Genomic DNA, 15841 nt, shown 5'->3' with positions numbered 1-15841 from the left:
TCTCTCTCCCTCTCTCAAAAAAAATAAATAAATAAAATGTAAAAAAAAAAATTAAAAAATGCACCTCAATTATGTCCATGTAGCGTTCACACTGCGCTTTTCTGTAAAATTCTGGATGTAAAGAGCTTTGCGTGGTATAAGGCTCATAGTGAAGGGTAGTGATTGTTAGTCGATAATACGGACAGGGAGATTTTCTTTTATAATAAAAATACATATATATTTTTTATAAGTCTTCCCTGAAAAGAGAAAAAGAATTCCACGCCTACTCCAACATCAACTCACCGCGGCCCCGCCCGCTTCCCAGAAGGCTGCGACTGCTCGGTCGGCTTTTCCGCCCACGTGATCCTCCCAGGCTCCTCCCCATCTCCAACATGGCCGCGCCCAGGGGCACAAGCCGCACGTGATGGAGTCCGAGCACCTGGAAATTGGAGCGTGCAAGTGTGTGAGCAAGTTTACCTCCGTACCATCGGTTCCATCCTTTCGACCCTTACCTAGGTCCTCGCGGGCCCCTGTGTCTCTGCCGCCATGAAGACAAAGCCTATGTCCCACAAGACGGAGAACACGTACAGGGTGAGCAAAGGCACTTGGGCCAGGAACCGTGGGTACCTGCTGCCTCAGCCTTGGAACTGGGTCTGAGCGGGACACTAGGGGCTGAGGTGTTCTGGGCGGAGCGTGAGTCACTTACCTGACAAAAGAGAGGGACTTGGCGGGTGTAGTAAACATGGGATGGGGAAAGACGTCTGAATAGCACGTTTCGCCCGCGGTTTGTGGGGTCTGGCCTGCCTGGGAATTCCTTTTGGTCCAGAGTTAAATTCATTATCACAGACTAATTGCTTAGGAGATGTTTTCCACTACTCTTTTCTCCTTAAAGACCAAATTGGGGGGCGAGCCGGCGGAAGGAGGTAAGTGATTTCTGGCTAATGGCTATGACACCACTTTCAGTTTTTCTTCTGAGAGTTTCTTTGTTATTGTACCAATCGTATGTCTGTATGTGTTTAAAAACACTACTGTTGCAACGACTTAGCCAGATCCCTGTGCTTGTTGCGGGTTATGAAACCTAACAGTAGATCCAGGGAGGCCACATCACCGACTTTCACCTGGATCCACCACAATTTAGTGTGGAAATTTTATTTGAAATGACATAACTGAACTTTTGCAAATACATTCGTGGAAGTATTTAATTATCTTCACATAGTAGTAGTACAGGGCGTTTAACACTATGTCTTTGAGCTTGTTTTTACACTTCGCTTTTGTGACTCATCAGTGATGTCTACGTCTAGTTTCAAAACACAATTATATATTTTATGATTGATTGAAAATACAAGTCTGAAATTGCAAGAGAAGCATACTGTTATTCGTAATGATAGTACGTGAGGAGGCTTATTGAAACTTTAAACTTTATATTTTCTCAAGGCAATTGTGGACATGTAATTATTATACAGCGCTTAAAACAGATATTCAAGATGTGATAAGTGTTAAATGATGATCGTATATTAAATATCCCTCCCTTTCGCAGTTTCTTACATTTGCTGAACGATTGGCGAATGTGAATATTGATATTATTCACCGGATTGATAGAACTGCAAGCTATGATGAGGTAAGAGAATGTTTACTAGCTGATCTTCGAGTATTCACAGTTGGTTTTTTAGTCTCTCCTCTTAGAAGTGAATTGTTTTTCAAGCCATTCCTTAATGAATATGAAATGCATTATACCTGTGTGATTTTATAAGTTGCTACATATGGCAAATTAGGTCTCAATTAAAGCAAATTAGAAATTTATGGGCTCAATAGCCATATGTGCTACAATATTAGACGAGTGTAGATATGGAACATTTCCATCATTGTGCAAAGTTCTATCAGGTGATACTGTGTTAGACAATTGGCTTGATACCTAGATACTTAGGCTTCTGTGATTCCAGCCTCTCCCTTTTCCATGTGCATTCTGATTGCAGAATGCAATGGTGCATTTTCATTTTCCTGAAGCTACAGTTTTTAAGAGGTTTTAAGAACATCACTTTTCCAGGGCTTAGTTTCTTCCTTTACAAAATGAAAGGAGCTAGATTTCCAGTTCTAACCATGCTCTCAGTCACACCTGTACTTAAAAATCTTGCTTTTGCTGCATCTTCATTATGTCCCTGTTACCCTATTAAGGTCCTCTATAACATGCCTTTAACTTAGGGGTTCAACTTCAGTTCTTACAGTTCTTCACTTATAACTCTAGTCAGACTTTGCTTACTGTCCCTTTGGATGCCTTATTCCAACGTGTGAATTCAATGTGTTAAATGATGTGATCTGGATAAGCACATAATGCTTTATTTGTATAGGTTTTAGCATGGCAAAAAGGACAGGAAATACTGTTTAATGTTGAGAGAGAAACCTATATAAAGGAACAGAGACTAGAAAATTCATGTGACATTTAAGGAACTGCAAAACGTTTCAATGTGGTTATTAATTGTATGTATAGTGTTTGTGTTGATGGTGACTGGGATAGGGGAAGGAGATAGCTGGTGAGAGATAAAGCTGAAGAAATAGTCAAGGAGCATAAAGAACTTCATATGTCAAGCTAAGTTTGGATTTTATCCTGAAGCTATGGGATGTCATTCTTGGAGTAAGGTAGAGGAGTGTGTGACATGATCAGGTCTCAGTTTTAGATCTCTCTAGCTTTAATGTGAAAGGAAGAGTAGGATTGGAGTCAGGACAACCTGTTGTGAGGATTTGGTAGTCATCCAAGTGAGAAAATTATTATGGTAGCAGCAGTCAAGATGGAGAGAAGGATTCCAGAGATATTAAAGAAGTAGAATGGAGAGGACTTGTGACCTGCTGGTTTTGGAGGGAAGGAGGTTAAAGTTTGGTTCTAACAACTGGGTGGTTGAGGACATCACTTATCAAGGTAGATTTGTAGGAAGAGAAGCAGGGGGTTGATTCTATTTGGGGCTTACTGAATTTGATGTACCTGTGGCCATCCAAATGATGGTGTCCAAAATCTATTTGGATATATGGATCTGGAGGAGTACAGGTGATTTTGGAGGTGGAATTATAGATTTAGAATTCAGTATATGGTTTATAATTTAAGCCACAGGAGAGATAGATGGTTTAAGAGGTAGAATGTCAGGTTAGAGAAGAGAGCCTAGGATCTGATCTTGGGCTGGATGGTCCAGAATGGTCTCAATCACATTTTAACTGGGGCTTGTTAGTCCTAGTTATCCTCATGGCCTTTTACTCTCTGATAAGCTAGACTAGGCTTCTTTTCATAATGGCAGAATCTTCTCAAGAGAGAGAAAGCAGAAGTTGTAAAGCCTCTTAAAGCCTAACTTTGGCAGTTGCAAGATCACTTCTGTTGCACATTATAGGTCAAAGCAAGTCAGAAAACCTGGCCAGATTCAAGGAGTGAGAAAATAGACTCCATCCCTCTGTGGTAGGGGCTGTGAGTCACATGGCAAAGGGACAGGGACATAGTCTACCACAAAATGGCTGACATGTGCCTGCTGCTATGCTATACTGGGAATGCCTTCTTCATTTAGGTTTAAACTGCTAGGTGTATTTCTCTCTCTTAAGAGACACCGAACAAAATTTAATGAGATCCTCTTTCTTTCCCTCTATTCTGCCTATTGATTTATCTTCATTTTTATTTTTTAAAGATTTCCAAAGCACTTTTTAAAGGTTTGCTCTTTTTTTGAGATTGTAGATTTGGCATGCAGTTTGTGTACTAATTTGTACTGTCACATTCCACTCACACACGCACATACAGTAATAATTTTATTGATTTTACCTTTCAAAGTACAAAGTAATGTACACTGGGATAATAAGCTAAACAGTATGACAACGTATTGGTGAACTTAGAAAAACTTGTTATCTCACCTCTCCTACCCCTTATTGTCAAGGAAACTAATATGAACAATTTGGTATATATATATATTCTGTACTTTTCTGTCATACAAATATTTGCAAATGTGTATATTTATAGAGGCCTTTTTAAAAAATATTGGCTCCTACCATATACTTTACTACGTAACTTGCTTTTATCGTTTTGGGAGTTTATCCTCAACATCCTTCTAATTCAATATAGATACAACTATTCTTAGTAGCTATATAATATACCTTAGAATTTATGGACCATGAATTACAACAAGCACTTTCCTGTTGTTGGATATTTACACTTTTTATGTTTTCCACCCACTACAATAAAGTTGAATAAGCATCCTTATACTAGTATGTTTGTAAATTTTATAAAAAGCATCTCCAGAATGGGAATTGATGGGTCAGAGGGCATACCTGTTTTGTTTTTGTTTTTGTTTTTTTTTTCATTTTAATGATTGCTGGAGTATTTTCCCACAAGGTTGTAATTCATATTTCCAAAAGCAGAATGAAAGAATTACAAGAGCACATTTTTCTGGGCCTAAAATTGTAGAAAACAGGAAAAAAATTTTTTTCTTTAGTGTGACTATCACATAGGTTTTAAAGAATCATTTGCTGCAACCAAATCAACAAAATACTGTGTTTATAAATCCTTTGCCCATATTATACATCTGATTGCTTTTTGAGTATGTTAGTTATCACCCTTTAAAAAAAATGTGTTTAAACTCCTATTATCATTGTCTCAAGGTATCATTATTCTTATTTACTTTGATCATAGATTTTCTTTGAGTTGCCTGATTAATGGACTGCTTTAATCTTGGCAGGAAGTCGAAACCTACTTTTTTGAGGGTCTGCTGAAATGGAGAGAATTGAACCTTACAGAGCACTTTGGTATTTTCTATTTTGCTTCTATTTTTTTCTCCCATCATTTGTACTTTATGTGTTTAAAACGACTAAATTAGTGGTATGGTAGAAAAGCAGAACCTATTCTCTCTCTCTTTCTCCCTTTTTTTTTTTTTTTTCACCCAGGAAAATTTTACAAAGAAGTTATTGACAAGTGCCAGTCCTTCAATCAGTTGGTCTATCATCAAAATGAGATAGTTCAGAGTTTGAAGACTCACCTGCAAACCAAGAACAGTTTTGCTTATCAGCCCCTTTTGGAGTAAGTAACGTGTTGAGAGAAAGCTCAATGACATTTATCTGAATTATAGAAAGGTTGTGTTTTATACTACATTTGCCTTAGATCTGGTGTCTGTAATTTGGAAACAAGAATGTACCTTTTCTGTTAGATCAGAACATTAGTGAATTGTCAAAAAGCAGAATCTTTAGAGTTATCCTCCTTTTGTTTTTCTTTTATACATTTAAGAAAATTCATATTTCTTTCATGCTACAGGAATGAGCATAATTTGTGATTAAAAAAAAAAATACACGTTCTTGCTCCAGCTGAATTTCTTTGCTGAACTCTTAAAATGTGAAAAATGTTATGCCTTTCTCAAGACTTGGTTTGGAAGTTTTAATTAATCCTGTTATCACAGGCAATCTGTTATCATTTGTGAAATAGTCTGTCTTTTGATCTGCATGTCTCAGAATCAGTTACCTCTACTTATCTTTAATGCAGTTTGGTTGTACAGTTGGCACGAGATCTGCAGACGGACTTTTATCCACATTTTCAGGATTTTTTCCTGACCATCACCTCAATCCTGGAGACTCAGGACACAGAGTTACTAGAATGGGCTTTCACCTCGCTGTCCTATCTTTACAAGTACCTGTGGAGACTGATGGTGAAGGACATGTCCAATATATACAGGTGACCCTTTTCTCTCTCTAATTCGGGTTTGGTTTGATTTTTGTCCCTTTTCAATTTTATTTTATCTTACGTACAATTCAGCACTGTTTAGTAAATTTATGGGGCTGTGCAAATACCACCATAATCCAGTTTAAAAACATTTCCATCATGGGGCACCTGGGTGGCTCAGTCGGTTGAGCGTCCAACTTCGTTTCAGGTCATGGTCTCGCGGTCTGTGAGTTCCAGCCCCGTGTCGGGTTCTGTGCTGACAGCTCGGAGCCTGGGGCCTGCTTTGGATTCTTTGTCTCCCTCTCTCTGCCCCTCCCCTGCTCATGCGCGCTCTCTCTCTCTCTCTCTCTCTCTCTCTCTGTCAAAAATAAATAAACATTAAAAAAAATTTTTTTTAAGCATTTCCATCATCGCCAAAAGATTTCTCATGTCTGTCTACAAGTCAGTCCTGCTCCCCATCTGCATCAGTTTTGAGAGCAAAAGCAATAGATATATATATATGTATTAAATAGTCATAATTGTTTCTGTGAAAACAGCTGTGCTTTAGGCTCCTCAATTGAACAGTCCTCCTCAGTAACAAAACAGTTTAGCATCTGAGTTTTGCAAGTTTTTATTTTTTGTTCAAGTGCAGTCTTTATCAATACTGGCAACCAGGATTGCTCACTCTTGCCCTGTGTTTAGTTAAAAAATGTGCACTACCCATCATGCGTACCTGCTGACATGGCTGCCTGACTCTGACATATTTTTTTGATTGTTTTTCTCTGGAGTTCTGTTTGACTCCAGACTGCCCTTCCAGCTCAGTCTCTATACAAAGTTGGTTCTCCAGCCAAAGTGGTCCACATTGGCCGGTCTGCATTGACCTGGTCTTTTCTTATCTGCAGCCATTGAAATCCTGCCTCTTGCCGTCAAAGTCAGGCTTGGTTTCCATAATCTCCACAAATATTTCTGGGCACCTTAGCCAAAAGTGAAAGCTTTGTACTCTGAACTCCTCTGGTATTCTATACACTTACGTTACACAACTTCTGTTATAATTGTTTGTTCATAGTAATGATGTTCTTTACAAACCTGTGAACTGTTCAAGAGTCCAGTCTTAAATATCTGCATTTACCCAGTCCCTAACATATTAAGTAAGCCTGAAGAGACATTCAGAGAACATTGTGAACAAATGTGGACAGGGAAAGAGGATGAATTCCGTAGTTACATTTTGTTTAAGGAAAAGATTGTTTATAATCAATTTCAGTCTGGGACTGATGGAGCTTTCCACTTGGTGTACTGATTATTTCTGCATACTTTAATTGCCACAGGAGTATGTAAGATTACCGCCCTCCTCCCAAGTATAGATGTGGGTTTGGGATAGGACTATAGATTTCGTTTTTGTTTTTATACCAACCCCCTTTACCCTACCCTTGGTTGAACCACCCTTCCCTCTACCCTGCCTTGATTAAAGAATGAGAAAGAAATATTTTTCCAGCCTTTGCTCGTTCTTTGTGAAGCTTTTGGTAAAATGTATTAGAAACCAGATTACTTTGTCAAAACCAGCAAGATCTTGGGGCAGTATTCAGTAGTCCCCCCTTATGTGTGGGGTTTATGTTCCAGGCCCCACAGTGGACACCCGAAAGCACAGATAGTACTGAACTCTGTATGTGCTATGTTTTTTCCTATGTATATATACCTATGACAAAGTGTAATTTATAAACGCACAGATTAATAGCAATAACTAATAATAGAGCAATTATAACAACATACTGTAACAGAAGTTGTGTGTATGTGGTCTCTCTTTGAAAATACCTTATTGTACTGTACTCACATTTGTGATGATGTGAGATGATAAAAGGCTAATGTGTTGAGATGAAGTGAGATGAACAACAAGGTAGATATTGTGGCATTAGTGCTATGCTCCTATTGAGCTGACAGTGGTCAGTAGGAGGAGCACCTGATTCCAGACCACAGTTGACTATGGGTAGCTGAGACCACTGAATGGAACACAGATAAGGAGGGACCACTGCATGGCTATTTGGTTTCATGACTTCTCTTGTTACTTTTTTATCTTCTAAGCCACGCTTTCCACTTCTAAATTTATTTGCTGTTGGTGTGACATCTTCAACAGCCTGGATATTTTCACATAAGTATTACTAAAATCAAAGTCAGCACATTCCTGCTCAAACTATCTCTTCATTCGTTCATGTGTTCAGTAAGGATGTACTGTGTTAGGCCCTTTTTGGTTGCCCATTTCCCAACAGTGATACCATCTTTCTTCTCGTCAACTGAGGCTTGGTGTCTTAGAGGCATTTTTGACCCAGTTGTCTTCAAGGACCCCAAATCCTCTTGATTCCATTATTCATGTACTCACTTGATTAAGTATTTATTAAACACGGTACAGCACCTGAGATGCAATTGCAAATAAAACAGATAAAAAATCCCTCTTCATGCAAAGTTTACAGTTTATCAGTGGAACATCTTGGGTGCATGCCTGGCATGTGTGAGGAACAGCAAAGAATCCTGGGTGGTGGGGCAGCATGTATAAGTAGAGACTAATTAGACAGTGCCACATCATATTAATAAGGGTCCAGGCCTTGTGGGCACTGTAAGGTCTTTGCTTCCACCACAAGGACTCTTGAAATGTCTCTTGGGTCCATCTTTTGCCATTTCACTCTACCATCAGCTTCTTTCATACCCTTGTTCGCCCAAGCTTGCGTGACTTGAACAGATTTCTAGCTGGACTGCCAGCCTCTTCTTTCTTCATTTATTTTATCCTATATCCTGCTGCTAAATTAAACTTTCTGAAATATTAACTTCTTATTTAGCCAATATTTATTAGCACCTGTTATGGGCAACGAAGTGCTAGGTACTGAGGGTACAGCGAAAATAAGAGATACATCCCATGCTTTCCTGTCATTGGGGAGACCAGTTTAAACAATGTGATTATTCAGGTAATTATTTAGTTATAGCTACATGGCGGTGTGACCTTAAGCAGGTTGCTTGACCTTTCTGTCTCAGTTTCATTATCTGTGGAACCAGGATAACAGTTCCCACCCCATGGAGTTGTGTTGTTTACAGGAAGTAACAGAGAAAGTGCTTACGAAGATGAAAGCTAAAGCCTAGTCTCCTCTGTTTGGTGTTCACAGTGACCGGTTTACCTGAGCAGCTTTATCTGCAGCAGCCCACCCAGCCACATCACCCTTTTTCTTTCAGACAGACTAGCCTCCTTTAGATTGTTTCTGCTCGCCCCATCTTTGCTCTCGCTTTTATCTCTAGTCATACGCACTACTGTACCCACTTGAATTCTTCATATTGTTCAGGACTCAGCTCTTCATGGAGTCTTCTCTGTAAGACCTGTACCACCGGTCCTAGGATTTTTCTTGTCTGTGACCTTCATCTTCTGTCTTGGTAGTTGAATGAGGTTTTAAAGCACTTGCTTTATACTTGAAATGTATTCCTTGCATACCTAGCACAGTGTTGGGCATACAGTTGACATGGAATGTATGTTTATTAAAATGTGATTAAACATGTCTTATTTTCTCATTTATAGCATGTATAGTACACTTCTGGCTCATAAAAAACTACATATAAGAAACTTTGCTGCTGAAAGTTTTACTTTTTTGATGAGAAAGGTTAGTCTGATATATGTTTATTGCTCATTAATCCTCAAGAATCTGATGAACAGAAGCAGATATCTTTTATAATATGATTTTTATGAACTAAATATATATGTATGTATATGTATGTGTACATATATATATATATACACGAATAAACCTTTTACCATTTTGAATTTATCTTATCATAAAATTGCTCACTAATGTGAAATAATTTGAGTCACTCGTTTATTGTTATTTAGGTTTTTGGTAGCTTACAGTGTGTGCATATCAGAAGTGCCCTCGAATTCAAGTCAGTAAATATATGAATGGTGAGAGTAGTAGAAAATTTTATAATAATTTCCTGGAAAGAACTGATGACATAGTGTCACTTGTGTTTGTTTCCATAGTAAATTTTAGAGGGTCACAGTGGTATTAATTTCTCTTATAAGTATATGATTTGCTTTCAAAATCGCTTCTCGGCCTTTTGGCTAAGATCAAGTGTGATTTGCTTTCAAAAATAAAATACTGCCCTATGTAGTTTTTCTTGTCACAGACCTTCATATTATTTCATTGAATCACTGTTGTATATGAAATAAGAAGTGGTATACTATTATAATAGTTTGAAATCATTACAGGTTTCTCTTCCTTTTAGAATTTTATCCTAATTACATTTAACTGAACCTGTGGACCAGTAAATAATATGTATTCATTTGGATTTGTTTTGTAAATACAGTTTTCCATTTGCATTTTGTGTTTTAGGTTTCTGATAAAAACGCACTTTTCAATTTAATGTTTCTTGATCTTGATGAACATCCGGAAAAAGTAGAAGGAGTTGGACAGTTGCTCTTTGAAATGTGCAAAGGAGTTAGAAATATGTTTCATTCCTGTACAGGGAAGGTAAATAACCGGAAGGATACTTTGTGTCTGTGTGAAAGCTATTAAAAAGAAAACCCATGATATTTATGTAAATGGTGTGGAGAGAGGATAGCCTAGAATAAATAAAAAGCACTAAATGGGGAGAATTAGGTTGTTGATAACAATGCTTACCTAATGTAGGTTCTGGGTGATTAGGTATAGTATTTACTTACAAAATCATTGCTGTCTTCTCCATCTGGATCCTAGAAGGTAACATAAATTGATTAATGAGTGAGAAGTAGACAGTTGGATGATAAAATTCTCCATCCTAGTTTGGAAATTCCTTTTGGGATGTGCAGTTAACCATCAAAGCTACCCTGTCTTTGATTATTCCAGATCAGATTTTAAGATAGGTTAATCAGAGTGGGCAATAATCAGACTGGGAAATAACAGTGTTAATACTTAAAAATAAGATTGTACATGTTTATTTTAATGGTTATTGGCTTCCCACAGGCAGTGAAGCTAATTTTGCAAAAACTAGGACCAGTTACTGAAACAGAAACTCAGCTACCATGGATGTTAGTTGGAGAAACACTCAAAAACATGGTCAAATCCACTGTGTCCTACATCTACAGGGAACATTTTGGTCCACTTTTTGAATGTTTGCAAGTGAGTTCTAATTTTTAAGGATTTGTTTGTAATAAGAAGCCCAAGAGTTGATTGTTCTTGCTCTTAGTTTAGCAAAACACTCCTGGAGATTGTATTTTTATAATTATTATCTTTATACTTTTGCATACATACTAGGATATTTTTTCCCCCTCTATCTCCTGGTCTTTGGTTGGTTGGTTTTTGGTTTTTGGTTTTTGTTTTGGATATTTTGAGATGCAATAGAACATAGTGGCTAAACGCCCTTAGAGTCAGACCGCCCCTGTTCAAATCTTGGCTTTGTCACTTACTGGTAGTGTGACTTGGGAAAGTTACTTAAATATCTGTTCCCCAGTGTTTTCATCCGGTGGGATTATGGGACAGTAATATTGTCTACCTCATGGTTGTTATCAGGATTGTGAATAAACACTTAAAAAGCACTTTATGACTGTGCATTCAAAAACGTTAGGTATTCTTAGTGACTCTTGGTAGGTGTGTCTTTCTTTCAAAACAAGGGAATGTGAAAATTTGAACTGCTTCACCCAGTATTTTCATTATTGGGTTAACAGGTGAGTTTCATATGTTATAGTTATTCTTTTCTGTTAAATTCTTTATTGGCAGGAATCACTCCTGGATCTACATGGAAAAGTAACCACAACGAACTGTGGGGAAAGTTCTGAACAGATAAGAAGGTTGTTAGAAACATATCTAATACTTGTGAAACATGGAAATGGATCAAAGATAACCAAACCTGTCGATGTTTGTGAGGTGAGTTCCCAACTACATTTGTTTAGAGTCTGTTCATTAAAATCTATTGCTAAGTGTACATTGTTTTTTCTTTTATTTTACAGGTATTATGTCAAACAATACACATAGCCAATCTTTCCACAACTTGCCGGGAGACCCTCTTGGCTGTAATTTCTGCTTTGATCCTGGGTGAAAATGTTTCCTTGCCAGAGACCTTTATCAAAGAAACCATACAGAAAGTAATTTACTTCAACAAATATTAATTGAGTAGTTAATAAGATGTTTAGCATTGAGTAGGCCTCCGGGGGAATACAAATGAAGTGTGCAAAGGCTCTGCCTTCAGGGAATTTATAATCTTGTTAAGGAGCCGTGAGTTGCATGCTGTAATAGAGAGAGACAAAACAAAATGCGATAAAGTAAATGTTTGGCATATATTCAGCAACACGTATAGCTTACCATGTGCTAGGTATGGACTAGGTATTCCAGGGTGGACGGTATGGTGCCTGCAGTTTTTGATTGTTAGGGAAGTGGGGCCCAGGGAACGAGTTATTATAATCCTTTGAATTAATCTATTGATGTCATTGAAACAAAGTGATTAATTCTGCTTGGGGTTGAGGGACAGAGAATGGTTTTCAACGAATTTATATTTGGGATAGTCCTTGAAGGTTAACTAGCATCTGCCAGTCAGAGAAGGTTTAAAAATGCCAGGGAACAGCACAAGGTGCGTTCAGAAAGTACAAAAACGTATGCCGATTGGGCTTCCATGGACACAGGAAGTGTGATGTATATCAGCGAGGCTCTGTTTGGCTTTGAAAAGTTTGGTTGGGTTTTATCCTGCAAATAGTGGAAGGCCCTGGAAAATTTTTAAGCAGGGTAATGATCTGATGATTTGAGATTTGCATTTTAATGAGTTTAGAAGAGGTTTTATAGGGAAGCGGGATTGAAAATAGACCAATTAGGTTCATGCCGCGCAGCAGTAAAAAGTATGGAGAAAGGTGTAAAATAGTGCTGCCTGCCGTTTCATGATTCTCTGTAGCTGGGAAAGAACTAAGCAGCTCTTAGGCAGAGGCCTGCATAATCACTGGAAACCTAGTGCCCCTCACGTCTATAAGTAAGTTTCTTTGGCAAAGGACAAGCATTTGGACAGAAGACTGGTTGAAGTGTCCCTGCTGCTACCTTATTCCAGCTGCCTTCCCAAGGAGAAGGGCTTAGTGCCTGTGTCTCACAGCTGGGGGTGTCCTTGCCACCAAGTTCTTTTTGAGAGTGACTTCTCCCGAGACTCTGTTGACTTGTATCAGGCATCCTACCACTTCTAGCTGCAAATTAGAGGACCTTGAAGGTTTTGGGTGTTTTTTGTTTTCAGGAATGGGGAAAGTACTCTCTGTATATTTAATGTGTGTGTGTGTGTTTTTTTTTTTAACCTTTTTTTTTTAACAGATTTTTGAGAGTGGATTTGAAAGACGTCTAATTTTGGATTTTTCTGAAGTCATGTTTGTTATGAAGCAGTTTGAACAGGTGAGCAACTAATGTTTTGGATTTGTTTTGTTATGGATCTGTCACGATGAAATAAACTTAAAATCCTATGATTTTTGTTTGTTTGAGAGGAATAGAATAAGTATTTGATGTTTTAGTCCATATTTTTTGATGCGATTATATTCCAATTGTAGTTTATAAGTAAAACTTTGTTTCATATGCCAAGGCATTTAAAATGCCATTAGATAACCAACTTGTTTTCTAATAATCCTTGAGGAAGTTATAGAACCGTGTGGTAAAATTGAAAAAAGAGTTTAAGGAACTTTTATGTGACTTTGGAGCATAGAAAAAATAGTTTCTGAAACATTTTGGGTTGCAGTAAGGTTACAAATACACTTTATTGCTACAAAGTAAATACAGTACCTGATTTAATGAGATAGAAATCTTTCCCATTAAATCCTGACTTTATTTTATCCCTTTTCCTCCCTTCCATCAAACATTTGCCATTCCTTATAACTGGTCATGCATAGCATACCTCATGGAAGCCTGTCTGTGTTTGTTCTGATTTCCCCATTAGTCATTAATATATTATCATTTGCCTCCATAAGTAAATAATAAATAAATTAAATAAATAAACAAACAAACAAACCTTTGTGTGTGTCCTAGCCCTGTTCCTTCCTGTCCAGTGAGAGCCCTTTACCTTGCTCTCGTTTTTGTAGCAACCCCATTGTTTCCTTCTCCCCTGTTCTCTTTTTATCTTCTTAAACTGGTAAGAACAGAGACTACACTTGATCTTACCCAAAAGGCCAAGAATCCATATCTTTGGTTTTTTTTATAAACACCTTATTTTTATCAGAGGACTCCTTATGTGTATTCAAACAGTCAAGCAGGGCTAAAAGACAGTCATTTGATTTCCACTCACATCTCCCTCACCAGGAGCAACCACATCTCTTAGGTTTCATCTCTCTTTTTCTGTTACTTCATACTTTCTAATATTTGAATATACTGCTTTTCCTTGATGCATTAGTTTTAGTTGTTAGCTATAGACTTCTTCTTATGGTGGATGGATTCTGATTCTTTTATACTCTCATCTTCTCAATAGAGTTACAGCACAAATTTTGATTGGATTCCTATTCACCATATAATTAATCCTTCCAAACAGGGAGTATTTTATAATTATGTTTCCCTTTTTTTTGTATACTTTTCCATTTTTCCTAAAGTTACAGATTGCCTCATTCTGGAATAACTGGAAATTATTTTCCTTGAATAGCTGGACAGTGAGTCTGTTTTCCCACAGCATTCTAAAATGCCTTTCACAGGGCAAACTGTCAGAAAACTTAGCAGCTTGAGTTTTTGTTTTTGTTTATTTTCCTTTCCTGGACACACTCCTCCTGAAGCAGTGCAAGTCTGAACGGGTTGCTTTCTCAACACACTGAACAGATGTCATACTAGGGCTTCCTTTTGCTTTTCTCCTATTTCCTGGGTCTCATGTCTTTACCTTGTCACGCTTTACTTCCTTATTTTGATGGTACACATTTTCCAGAAGTTCTTAAGAAAGGGTGAATGGAAGTAAAATTTTGAGATTTAGTACACTGGAGAATGTCTTTATTCATATTGTTCATAGGCTGGCTATAGAATTCTAGAGTTTGTCATTTTCCCTCAGTTTTTCAGGCTTTTCTTCAAGGTCTTATAGCTTTCATTGTTTCTGTGAAGAAGTCTGATGCCATTACGATTTCTGATCCTGTGTTTATGATCTGTTTTTTTTTTTTTTTTCCCCTCTGGAAGTATGAGAATCCTGTCTTCCTTAGGTGTTCTAAAATGTCTATCTGTTAATAAATGTGATTTCCTTTCTTATTTTTAGCTTTTTCTACCCAGCTTTCTCTTATACATTGAAAATTGCTTCTTGATTGATGAGGCTGCTGTCAAAGATGAAGCTCTAGCCATTTTGGCCAAGCTCATTCTGAACAAAGCAGCACCTCCTACTGCTGGCTCGATGGCAATTGAGAAGTACCCTCTGCTTTTCTCACAACAGACGGTGGGGTAAGTTCTAAGTCTTTATTCCCTGTAATGTTGATAGGATTATAACGTAACAAGAATGCTGTAAAAATGAAGATCTGTGTATTTTAACTGGAAAGATGTCCCTGATACATTGTTCTGTGAAAAAAGAAGATGTAAAACAGTTGTTCTGTGAAAAAAGAAGATGATCTCATTTTATAAAGTTAAAACAAAGTGTATATAAGCATTGGAAAAGACATGGAAGGATACACAAATAGGTTAACTTGGTTAATGTCAGGAGGATAGAATGTGAAAGAAAGAGGTGACTGTTGATTTGTTTTAGCCTTTTATTTTAAAATAATTGTACATTCACATGCAGTTGAAAGAAATAGCATGGGGTGCCTGGGTGGCCCAGTCAGTTAAGTGTCCAACTCTTGATCTCAGCTCAAGTCTTCATCTCAGGATTGTGAGTTCAAGCCCCACGTTAGCCTCCATGCTGGGCATGGAGCCTACTTTAAAAAAAAGAAAAGAAATAATACAGAGATGTTCTGTGTATTCTTCCCCCAGCTTCCCCCAGTAGTAACATCTTGCATAAGTTAATGGGATGTCACAACCATAAAATTGACATTTTTCAGATTACCTCAGTTTTACACACACTCATCTCTGGGTATGTGTGTATCTGGCTGTATGGTTCTGTGTAGTTTTATCACACTTGTAGATTCATAACCACAACCAGAGTCCAGATACAGAGCTGTTCCTCACCACAAGGATCTCTTGCACTACCTTTTAATAGCCATGCTCACCCTGACACTCCGCTCTCCATTCCTAACCCCTGGCAATCCGTCCTCCATTTTTAGGATTGTGTCATTTCAAGAATATTATGTAAACGGAATTAAAG

The 15841-nt window shown here is 37.7% G+C and overlaps 1 protein-coding gene and 1 pseudogene across 2 annotated transcripts in view; one reads left to right on the top strand and one right to left on the bottom strand.

Moving 5' to 3' along the window:
- The first annotated feature begins 362 nt into the window (after positions 1-362).
- The window catches only part of UTP20 (UTP20 small subunit processome component), a 109210-nt gene continuing 93731 nt past the window's right edge, over positions 363-15841 (top strand). For both annotated transcript variants that reach the window (XM_019446575.2, XM_019446574.2), the window contains exons 1-12: positions 363-570; positions 1517-1597; positions 4680-4746; positions 4885-5017; positions 5474-5662; positions 9180-9261; positions 9988-10125; positions 10597-10752; positions 11350-11496; positions 11580-11714; positions 12913-12990; positions 14810-14988. In XM_019446575.2, the coding sequence (XP_019302120.2) occupies positions 526-570; positions 1517-1597; positions 4680-4746; positions 4885-5017; positions 5474-5662; positions 9180-9261; positions 9988-10125; positions 10597-10752; positions 11350-11496; positions 11580-11714; positions 12913-12990; positions 14810-14988 (1430 nt within the window). In that variant the 5' untranslated portion in view covers positions 363-525. The remainder of the gene's footprint in view (positions 571-1516; positions 1598-4679; positions 4747-4884; positions 5018-5473; positions 5663-9179; positions 9262-9987; positions 10126-10596; positions 10753-11349; positions 11497-11579; positions 11715-12912; positions 12991-14809; positions 14989-15841) is intronic.
- On the bottom strand, positions 13555-13766 carry LOC128775236 (U2 spliceosomal RNA; annotated as a pseudogene).

Source organism: Panthera pardus, unplaced genomic scaffold (genome assembly GCF_024362965.1).
Source record: "Panthera pardus isolate Hobbes unplaced genomic scaffold, ASM2436296v1 HiC_scaffold_6, whole genome shotgun sequence".
Classification (NCBI taxonomy): Eukaryota; Metazoa; Chordata; class Mammalia; order Carnivora; family Felidae; genus Panthera; species Panthera pardus.
Note: the sequence above shows the minus strand (reverse complement) of the source record. Positions and strands in the feature narration are given on the sequence as shown.